At 37.0% G+C, this 12,062-nt stretch overlaps 1 protein-coding gene across 2 annotated transcripts in view; it reads right to left on the bottom strand.

Moving 5' to 3' along the window:
* The window catches only part of KIF5C (kinesin family member 5C), a 68,091-nt gene that overhangs the window by 40,911 nt on the left and 15,118 nt on the right, over window positions 1-12,062 (bottom strand). For both annotated transcript variants that reach the window (XM_072931751.1, XM_030278138.4), the window contains exons 2-4: window positions 6,170-6,260; window positions 4,121-4,194; window positions 2,517-2,621 (exon numbers count right to left, since the gene is read on the bottom strand). In XM_072931751.1, the coding sequence (XP_072787852.1) occupies window positions 2,517-2,621; window positions 4,121-4,194; window positions 6,170-6,260 (270 nt within the window). The remainder of the gene's footprint in view (window positions 1-2,516; window positions 2,622-4,120; window positions 4,195-6,169; window positions 6,261-12,062) is intronic.

The raw sequence follows: 12,062 nt of genomic DNA, 5'->3' as shown, positions 1-12,062 counted from the left end.
ATAATCACAAACATCACGGATTTAAACGTTGCTGATTTAATGCCTTGCTGTCTCTGCCTTTCCATCCCTGTCAAAGCACCAAACTAAAAATAAAACCCCACCTCCCACACAGTTTAAATTCCATCTTTCATGGGAACACATTTGTACCTTGAATGATTTACAATTGATCTTCCTCCATTTAACAATGATTCATCAGGAGAGTACACAGAAAAACCTCCAGGCAAACCTTTATCTTATTTTTTTTTTTTGGTAACATAAGCAAAATTGACAAAAAAATTAAATTGAACTGAATCAAACCAATCCAGCTCCTGCCATATCAGGTTTGAGGATTGTAAAAAGTGTACATTGATTTTCACACCCCCACCCCCAAAACAGAGAGCACCTTTCACCATGCCATTTCCATAAGCCTCAGCAATAAATATTAAATTAAACTTTTAAATGAAGCACATGTGGTGCTTCTGCCTTGAATCAAGTCCAAAGAAGAAAATGAAAACGAGCTTTGCTGTAACAAAGAGAGACAATTGTCCTCAAAAAAAAAAAAAAAAAAAAAAAAAAAAGGAGAGGGAGAATGATTGAATTAATGAGTTTCTCAATAAAAGGGGATTTGACTCAGAGAAGGAAACAGAAATATGTGAGGGGAGTGGGGCCTAACCCTTCCCTAATTAAGGTTTATCCAGATTATTTAGCTGAATACCACATGGCTGCATTCTAGGTATCAATAAACCCCTGCTATTTTGTAAAGTCTCATTTTCTCTCATTTGAAAAAATAATCTTTGGGCTTTTTACACAGGTGAGTTGAACTTTCCACGTAAAACTGCTATTAAATACAAATATATTTCGCATTTTTGCCTTCACTTCCCCATTTAAAGCCCTCCTCTGGACCAGCTGATTCCAACAGCCCAGTTAGGCCAGACTTAATATTTTACACTGAGAACCATCATTTTTACAGAGGAGAGACCAAATTTTAAATGGATTTCTATTAGAGAGGGAGAGGAAAAAAATTTAATTCTCATTAATTCTCAGAGCGTCAATTAGTCAATGATTATTAGCTCAGAGTGTGACAGTTTGGTTAAACCCGGGCTGCTGCTGTCAGAACATTTCTCTCCCTGACAGCTCCTTGCACAGTCCCACTGCTCAGGCAGATTTTTTTGGGAGAGATTCATCATTTCTGCTGGGAAATCATTGGAAAAATTCCATGATTTCCAATTGCTGGTACCCAAGGGCTGTCTGGGGAATTGCAGCAGCCACAGGAAAGTTTTCCAGAGGAGGGGAAGGATCAGTGGGAACATTCAGAGGGGTCTGTCCATATTTTACAATCCAAGGTTTTGGAAGTATTTAATTTATTTATTCTGTCTGTACCTCGCTGCTGAGCAGGTTCCCAATACATGACCAAGCCCTTCCAGAAGCTGGTTCAGAGGTACAAGATGATGAAAATAATAATTTACAGACAGACAGACATTTCTGTCCTCACACTGATTAACTTTTAAAAATAAAAACTTCCTTTTTACACTGATTAACTTTACAAATATTCCCCTGGGGACACTTCAAGGGATTTAATGCAAATCAAAAAGTCACTTATCTCAAACTTTTGGGTATAAGAAGAGCTCCCAGTGAGCAGCAGGAGAAGGGTGCACATCCACCTGTGCTCAGCTACTGCTGGATTTAGGTCTGGCTTAGTTTTGGGGCAGGGATGCCACAAAAAAACCCTTTTCCCTGTAATCCATGGAAATTTTACTGATAATCCAATTTTGCTTGGAGAGAAGATGCAGCCTGAGCCCAGCTCTGCAGAGGGACCAGAGCTCCCCAGAACCCCAAATGGGCAGTGGCAATTCAAGAATTCCCAAATTCAAGAATTCAAGAATTCAAGAATTCTCAAATTCAAGAATTCAAGAATTCCCAAATTCAAGATTCCCAAATTCAAGAATTCAAGAATTCCCAAATTCAAGATTACCGAATTCAAAAATTCAAGAATTCCCAAATTCAAGATTCCCAAATTCAAGATTCCCAAATTCAAGAATTCAAGAATTCCCGAATTCAAGAATTCCCGAATTCAAGAATTCAAGAATTTGGGAAATCACAGCTGGGATCAAAGGCAAAGCACTGTACCACCATCATCAGGAATTCAAAAATCCCTTCTGAACATCTTTCCATGGATTGCCCAAGCTCTGCCCACCTTCCATCCCAAATCCTGGGGACAGGATGTTGGGATTTTCCCAAATGTTGGATTTTCCCAAATCTCAAGGTTTTCCCTGCAGCTCCGTGGGATTTCTGGGCAGAACCAGCAGGGTCCAGTCTCTGGAGGAGCTCAGTAAAGCAAATTTTTGGCTGCCCCACCCTCCAGAAAAAATTCCCAGGAGCAACATCAGGAATAAATTTTGGAATTTGCATCATAAAAAGGATGGAGAGGGAAAAAACAAACCCACAGAACATCCCAAAGCAGATTTCCCATGGACTGCTCCCACCCAAGCCATTCCAAAAGGGGTTGAAATTCCAGATAAAATTCCAAATAAATGGACCTTGATGTGGAACTCCAGGTTCTCGTCCATGGAGTAGATGTGGTCGAAGATGTCGTGTGCAATCCTGGGGATGATTCCCATCAGCTGAGGGTCGTGGAGCTTCCCCTGGACACAAAACCCAAAAGTAATCCAGGATTATTATTATTATTATTATTATTATTATTATTATTATTATTGTTGTTGTTGTTGTTGTTGTTGTTGTTGTTGTTGTTGTTGTTATTATTAAAATTATTTTATAATATACAATTATATATATTATTATATATCTAATATATATATAATTTATATTATACATAATATATATAATATAATAATAATATATTATTATTAACAACATTATTTTATTATATTTAATCATATATATCATTATATAATATATTATATTATATATATTTCCGTTGTATATTATATATATACTTACGGTTATTTTTATTCTATATCTCATAATGGTTATTTTATTATATATATAATTATGGCTATTTTTATTATATATTTTTTTATATATATATATATATATATATATGTCTATATAAAAAAATCTATTTTAGACTCTATTTAAGGAAATTCAGGTGAAAGAGCTGAAGTGTGAGGGACAGTCAGCCACAGCTGCCACTGCTTAAATCAGCAGAAATTTCTGTTAATTTTTTATTAAAAATAACAATTTAAAATTTTTATTAGATATTCTTATATATATGTATGTATGTATATATAAAAAAAATCTATATTTAAAGAAATTGAGGTGTAAATCCTGAAGTGTGAGGGACAGTCAGCCACAGCTGCCACTGTTTAAATCAGAAATTTCTGTGGATTTTTATTTTAAAAAGAGGGGATGGAAATGAGCCCCACTTCCATTTCCAGAATCCCAAAATGGTTTGGGCTGGAAGGGACCTTAAAGTTCCCCCCATTCCAGGGGCAGGGAAAATCCCACTGAAAAGAGGCCACAAAAAGGGCAAGGTGGGCTAGAAAGCTGGAGATAAAAACTGAAAAAATCAAAATAATAGATATTATATATATTATATCTATATAATATATAATATATATAATATATTATATAACTTTTATAATATATTATATTTGTAATATAATTATAAATATAATTAATATACTATACTATAATATAATATATGTAATTTATTTAGATTTATTTAGACAAATTTTGATTTAGACAAATTTGTGGTTTAGACAAATTTGTGTTTTATTTCAATAAATTTGTGATTTATTTTGACAAATCTGTAATTTATTTTTATTTATTTATATAAACTTGTGATTTATTTAGATTTATTTAGACAAATTTGGGATTTAGATAATTCATTATTTATTTAGACAAATTTGGGATTTATTTCGATAAATTTGGGATTTATTTTGACAAATCTGTGATTTTAGATACATTTTGATTTATTTAGATAAATTTTGAATTATTTAGACAAATTTTGAATTATTTAGACAAATTTGTGGTTTATTTAGACAAATTTGTGGTTTATACAGATAAATTTGCGATTTATTTAGATAGATTTTGATTTATTTGGACAAATTTTGATTTATTGAGACAGATGTGTGGTTTATTTCGATCCCTCCCTCCAAAGTGATTTACTTTAGATTTGTACCTCCATGGTGTGTGTTTTTCCTGATGAGGTCTGTCCGTAGGCAAAGATGGTGCCATTGTAGCCTTCCAGAACATCTGCAAGAAGGAGGAAAACAATTATTAAAACTCATTAATAACAATTAAAACTCGCTAATAACACCCTCAAGCTGAATAATCAGCATTTTTCAGATCTTCACAGCGCTGAAGGTGAAATAAGAAGTAGTTTGTGCAATAAAAATGGAAAAAAAAAATGAGATTTTGAGCTAATTTTAGGCCAAAAAATTTATAATAAAATCTAAATTAAAGAATTACAGGATTATTAGAATATCTCTCCCTTTTTTTTGGGAGGAAAATATTTCTGGACATCAGATATCAGCCAATATATATGTGGAACAAGGGGGGAAAAAAAAGCTGGATAGCATTTAAAACTAGAATTTAAAACCAAAGCTGGACTGCATTTAAACCCTGCAGAAAACTCAACAAATTCAAATTAGATATTCTTTAGAATAAACTCCACATTCTATTTTCTCCTTCTTTATTATATATAAATGCATTCTATTAAATTAATTATATAATGTAATATATATATTTTATACTATATTAAATTAAATTAATTAAATTATATTTTATATTACATATATTATATATGTAATTAAATTTGTATTGTATATTTTATTTTATAATAATTAAATTATATCCAGCTTTAGTATTCCATAAGAGTTCATTACTAATATTTCAACTTAATGCCAGATTTGGTTAAATTAGAAAAAATAGCTTGAATTTTTAAAAAAGCGGGGGAAGGGAGGAAAAGGAGAAAGAGGAGAAAGGGGGAAAATCAAAGGGGCAGGGGAAAATACGGGAAAAGGGGAAAAATAGGGGGAATAAAGGGGTGTAAAGGGTGAAAAATAAGGGGGGAAATAAGGGGGAAAATAAATAAGGGGGAAAATAAATAAGAAGGAAAATAAATAAGGGAGGAAAAATAAGGGGGAAAATAAGGGGGAAAATAAATAAGGGGGAAAATAAGGGGGAAAATAAGGGGGAAAATAAGGGGAAGAGGGTGGACAAGGGGGGAAAAGGGGGAAAAAATGAGGGGGAACAAATGAGGGGGAACAAATGAGGGGGAAAATGAGGGGGGAAAATCTGAGGGGAAAATCTGAGGGGAAAGGGTGAAAAAAGAAGAAAAGGGGGGAAAAAGATCAGGGAAAATGGGGGGGAAATGGGAAAAATGGGGGGAAAGAGGGGGGAATAATGGGGGGGAAAAGGGGAAATAACGGGGGAAAAAAGAGGGGAAAATGGGGGAAAAAAGAGGGGAAAATGGGGGGGAAAAGGGGGGGAAAAGAGGGGAAAATGGGAAAAAAAAGAGGGGGGAAATGGGGGATAAAGGGAAAAAAGGAATTATTATGTCCAGGTGAATGCAAGGCCCCAGCTGAGCTCATAGCCAAGGAGGAAATAACCTGATTAATAATCCATTAATAATCTATTAATAACCCATTAATAACCCATTAATGAACTGTTACCTAAGAAAATTGCTCAGAATTTGCATCAATATTTGCATTTTGCTGGAGGAAGCAGAGATAAGCAATTTACCTTCCCAATTAACAAAAAACCTTGGAATTTTCACAGTTTATGAAGGCTGTGTTCCAAGAACCAGGGTGTTTTCCACGAGGTACCTGTGCTCTCACTCCAGTTTGAAATGCAAACTCTCTGCATGCAGAGCAACTCCCAAACCAGGCCCATCCATGGCCCACCCTCCCACTCAATTTTACAGAAATTCCACGCTCATCCTGCACTGAACTGCACCAAAACCACACTTTTTGCCCCTTTCATCCCAAAAAACCCAAGATTTTATGTGGAATAATAAGGAGAGAACACAGAACAACCGCTGCAATTCCTTTAGCTTTTTTGTTTGGGTTTTTTTTCACCCACACAACCCCTTAAAAAATGGAAATACTAGGAATTACTTATGCTAAACTTTCCAAACATTAATTATCCAGCGTTTAAACAGCTTCAGGGCACAGGGACATCCTTTGCCCTCCCCTAAGGAGGGATAATAACCAAAGACAACACCTACCTTTGACAATCTGCTTGGCACAGGCATTATAAACTTGTTCCTGGGTTGTGTTGGGAGGTAACACCCTGTCAAAGACGTAGGGCTTCCCTTGCTGCAAAAAAAAAGGAGAAACTCATGAGATAAATAACATTTCATGCACTTTCCCAGCCTGAAATGCAGAATTTCCCACAGAGGAAGCTGTGCAGTGCACTGCAGAGCAGGATAATTTATAGGCTGAGCAGATGGGATATTTTGGATGCTCCAAAGACATTTTTTTTTTTTCTGTGGCTGGTAAATAAAAGGTGGCAGATGTTCCCTGTGTGCTCACATTGGGGTCACTCACAGCCATGGATGTGGGACACAATCAGCTGCAACAGCAGCAGCAGCAGTTGGGAATTTCCTTCCTCTCCTGGGGATTTAGGGGGAATTGCCAGGTAAATATTGGGGGAATAATCCTGTAAATATTGGGGGAATAACCCTGTAAATATTGGGGGAACAACCCTGTAAATATTGGAGGAATAATCCTGTAAATATTAGGGGAATAACCCTGTAAATATTGGAGGAATCATCCTGTAAATATTAGGGGAATAACCCTGTAAATATTGGAGGAATAATCCTGTAAATATTAGGGGAATAACCCTGTAAATATTGGGGGAATAATCCTGAAAATATTGGGGGAATAGCCATGTAGATATTGGGGAAATAACCCTGGAAATATTGGGAGAATAAGCCTGTAAGTATTGTGAAAATAGTCCTGTAAATATTGGGGAAATAACCCTGGAAATACTGGGGGGAAATAGCCACGTACGGTTTGGGGGAATAATCCTGTAAATATCAAAGGAAAACCCCTATAAATATTTGGGCTATAACCCTGTACATATCAAGGGAATAACCCTGTAAATATTGTGAGAATAGTCCTGGAAATATTGGGAAAATAACCCTGTGAATACTGGTGGAAATAGCCATGTAAGTTTTGGGTGAATAAACCTGTAAATATTGATGCAATAAACCTGTAAAATTGTGGGAATAATCCTGTAAATATCAAGGGATTAACCCTGTAAATATTGGGGGAATAGCCATGAAAATATTGGGGGAATAATCCTGTAAATAGTGGGGGAATAGCCATGTAAATATTGGGGGAATACTGGTAAATATTGGGAGAATAATCCGTTTCAGCCTGGGGGTTTGGAGTCCCAGGTGGTTCAGGAGATAATTCCCAGGTTTGGGGCCACCCAAACCTCCCCTGTAAGACACAAGAGGTGACTCCTGATTCCAGACCTCCCCCATTCCCAGGAAATTGGGGGAGCAGCCAGCACCTACCCCAAATTCTCTCTCCACGCTTTCCCACACTGGGGGGCTCCCAGCTGGCCAAAGCTCTGCACTCCCACCATGAGCAGAGCCCAAATATTCCAGAATCATTTCCCAGATTCTCAGAATTTTACCTCCTTACACCCATTTTGCTCATCCCAAGCTGCAGGCCAAAAAAATCTCACTAATACACAACCTCAAACACCCATTTATTCTCTGCTGCCATCAATCCAGCCTTTCCACAGAGCACCCCACACCTGGAATGTCAGAGACCCCCCAAAAAAATTCAATTTTATCCTAATTGTGCTCAGCACAAGAAGAGGCACTGCCTGAAAAAATTATTTATCTATCCAGGCTGAAAAGCTGTAAATGTAAAACACCACAGGCCAGGTTGCCTCCTCAGGAATTTTTTTTTTATTATTTTTGGGAAGCTGAAAGGCTGGAAAAATCTGAATGTGGGGGATCGCAGAGCACCTTCAGTGACTGCACACAATGAGAGCAGCTGTGGGGTTTTGGGGAGGGTTTTTGTGCTTCAAACCCACATTAATCCTCATTCTTTGCCCAGGAATTCCTGCTTGGGTCTCTGATGTTGGAGAAATGTTGGGATTTTCCCGTGTCACCCCACTGCAGCTGCACCCCCAGCTCCTCGCTGCCACCTCCCCACAGCTTTGGGGGGCTGTTTGGGTCATTTTTGTAATCCCTTCCTTTCTGGCAGGTTTTCCTCAAAGGCAACAAAAGCCACATCCACCCCACAAAGGCAACACCCTCCAGATCCAAGGGTTTTGCCCCACAGCTGAAGGGAGAACGAGCAACCATGAAAATCCCGATTTTCAGCCCTATTCTCCCTATTGTCACCCTCACAAGTGACATAACTGCTTTTTTTCTTTTTGCTCTTTTTTTTTTTGTTCCAAATGTAACTCATCCTGCATTAAACACCAAAAACCAGGCAGTAATTCAAGCAAATAAGCAGCCAGAAAGAAAATGTTCTTTTCCGAGCTATGCCAAGGATTTTATCTGTGCACCTCCACGTATCATTTTCCAAAGTTTCTCACGACGTGCAGTGTATTATCTGCCATCCATAAATCACATTTCCCTTCCTTCCAGCAGCCCCCCTGACAATCTGTTCCATTAAGTTGTGCCACTGCTGCATAATGGCTGGGATAAGTGCTCTGATCCACCCACACAATTCCTGCTGGATTGCATCCACAGGCACAGGGATGCTGCTCTGGCCCCTGGATACCACCAGGAGCTCTACTCAGACATACTGACAATTATTATTTCACTTCTTTGGTTTCCTATTGAGTTTAAAGGCATTTTAAATAATAATAATAATAATAATAAAGCAAAGAGGATTTCACAAGCAAAAAAAAAAAAAGGATTTTCACCACAAACCCCCAAATTTACCCAAGCAACATCTCAGAGCAGAAGCTAACGCAGTCTCAATTAAAGAAATTAAAAATAACCAAATACATTTCCTGGCTTGATCAATAAATAAATCAACCTCAACTGCTCAGAAATCCCCAGAGAGAGGAAATGAGGAGAGCTCAGAGCTCCTGCTGAGGGTGAGAGGCCCTGCTGGAATTCCAGGATGAATCCCCTGTGATCCCAGGGTGGCTCCAGCCCTGGCTGTGCAGGGAGGTGATCCCTCCCTTCCAAAATAAAACCCACAAAATAAAACCCTTAGAAAACCCATGGGCAAAGAACAGAATTCCCAACTGCTGGAATGAGGAGAGAAAAAGAATAAGGAAAGGAAAAGAATGAGGAAAGAAAAAGAATGAGGAAAGAAAAAGAATGAGGAAAGAAAAAGAATGAGGAAAGAAAAAGAATGAGGAAAGAAAAAGAATGAGGAAAGAAAAAGAATGAGGAAAGAAAAAGAATGAGGAAAGGAAAAGAATGAGGAAAGAAAGAGAATGAGGAAAGAAAAAGAATGAGGAAAGGAAAAGAATGAGGAAAGAGAGAATGAGGAAAGAAAGAGAATGAGGGAAAAAAAAGAATGAGGAAAGGAAAAGAATGAGGAAAGGAAAAGAATGAGGAAAGGAAAAGAATGAGGAAAGAAAAGAATGAGGAAAGGAAAAGAATGAGGAAAGAAAAGAATGAGGAAAGAAAAGAATGAGGAAAGAAAAGAATGAGGAAAGAAAAGGATAAGGAAAGAAAAAGAATGAGGAAAGGAAAAGAATGAGGAAAGGAAAAGAATGAGGAAAGGAAAAGAATGAGGAAAGAAGAAAGAAGAGAATGAGGAAAGAAAAGAATAAGGAAAGAAAAGAATAAGGAAATTTATTCCAGAATAAACTGAATACGCCACCAAGTCAAACCAAAGCATCAAAAAACAACAACAACAACAACAAAAACCCAAAAAAATTCCTTAAATCTTAGTAACATTCCTAAAACTCATTTGGAAAATCAATGGAAGCAAGCAGCCCTGTATGAACAGGCACTGCAGAGCAACTGGAGTCAAAGCCAGCATTACCTTTGCAGAGGGGGCTTAATTATTGATTTCCCTTAGGAATATTTCTGTGGAGCTGCTGGAGTCTGGCTCCTGGCCAGTGATCCACTTTCAGCCCTCAGTGGCAGCAGAAAGAACTTTTTAACTCCTTGCACCAAATCTCCCCCTCAGAAAGCGTCATTTTATTTGGGTGTGGAACTGCAATTCAGAAAAGCTTGGGGATTCTTTTAAATTCAATCATTATTTAGCTATTTCCACCTTGATGCATGACCTGGAAAAAAGACTCTTCCAGAAATTAAGTATAAAGGTCTCCCAAAACAAAGGCAGCTATTAAAAATCCGCTTTTGCATAGTTCTGACACAGCAATATTCAGAGTTGCAGCTCTCTCATCATTATTGACTTGCACTGGTGCAAGCAAGTCACTGCCAGACTCAAAATAATCCACATTTTCTGCAGTTTTTCCCAGGCTCCAGCATTTCAGTTGACCTTTACAGCAATGGGAGAAGAGAATTTGGAGATTTCTTTTGATGATAAAACAATGCAAATTAACAGCTCTGGCAGAAAAGGCAGAGAAATATTCTTTGTAGAATATCAGGAGAAGTTTCTTCCCAGGAAAGGCAACCAAGTGATCAGGAAAGTGGTGGAGGGATTTAAAATCCATTTGGATGTGGCAGTTGGGGACATGGGGCAGTGGTGGCCTTGGGGAAAGGCTGGCTTCAATCTTCTTAAAGGTCTTTTCCAACCTAAATTCCATCATTGTCTATTTTGTCAAAATTCAACATTTTGATCCTAAGCTACTGTTTAAGGGAACATTATGATTTTTTTTTTTTTCACAAAACCACCATTTCCCAGCAGGAAAATAAAACCCATCCAGGAGCAGCAGTGGAAGGAGGGTCAGACAAGGCCACTGTGGGGTGGGGAGAATTTATGGGTGGAACAGGGTTTAGGATATCCCAAAAAAACCAAAACAAAATAAAAAAAAGCAGAACAGGTGGAGGTTTCCAAGCCCAGCAGATTTGGGGGAAGCCCAAAGGAGCCCCAGCAGCCAAAGCCTCATCCCAGCTGTGCCATTTATTAGTGTATTTATTATATAAATACACGATATTTAATAATTAAATATAAATATTTATAAATATTTATATATATAATATATAAATAATTATTAAATAGAACATTATATATTCTATTTAATATATAATATATATTGTTACAATATTATATTATTACAGTGTAATTGTTGCAGATGATATTATAGACATTGTTATAGATGAGATTATGTGATTTAATTATGTGAGTTAATCTCAGCTTTGTTAAACCTAAACTGGCAGATTTATCAGGAGATTTGCAAGGGGATCCTGAGCCTGGAGCCAGGAGAGGTCACAGGGCAGAGCTGGAGCACAATCCTGTCCCCAAGGGTGGCACAGGGACATCCTGGCACCCCCTGCAGGGAAAGCACCTCCTGAGGGGGATAATTCACGGGTGGGAATTTTGGAAGGAATTCCAGGTGGGATTCCTGAATTGGTTTTGATGATGTTTTTCTTATCTTCTGCATAGGCAGGAAGGGTGAGTTGGGCTCAGAGGGTCACAACACCCTTAGGCACAAGAACTTTTAAGGATTTATTTACCAATAAAACACTGCCAACAAGAATATTTGTGGTTTTGACTTAATTCTTAAATATTTCATCTTATGGACTCATGATCATGTAATTTTTCTTAGCTAATTCAGTTATGACACAAACCTGCAGTACTGCATTCTAATTTCTTTACCTTTGTACTTTTTTTTTTTTTTTCTATTTTAAATTCTAAAACTCCAAACTTTCTTTTACTCAGTTTCTACCTTCAACTATAAATACACTACAGAAACTATACATACACTATAAATACACTATAGAAAATAAATACACTATAAATACATGATAAAAACTATAAATACACTATAGAAAATACACAACAAACTATACACACACCATAAATACACGATAAAAACTATAAATACACTATAGAAAATACACTACAGAAACTAGAAACACTCTATAAATACACTATAGAAACACTATATGTGTTTCTGCTTTAAACTATAAATCCATATTCTCATTTCTAACACCTAAGTTTAGAAGTCTTTTCTAAGGTCTCAGACCAAATAATGAGTTTAATTCAAAGCTT

This window comes from Taeniopygia guttata, chromosome 7, assembly GCF_048771995.1.
Source record: "Taeniopygia guttata chromosome 7, bTaeGut7.mat, whole genome shotgun sequence".
NCBI lineage: Eukaryota > Metazoa > Chordata > Aves > Passeriformes > Estrildidae > Taeniopygia > Taeniopygia guttata.
Note: the sequence above shows the minus strand (reverse complement) of the source record. Positions and strands in the feature narration are given on the sequence as shown.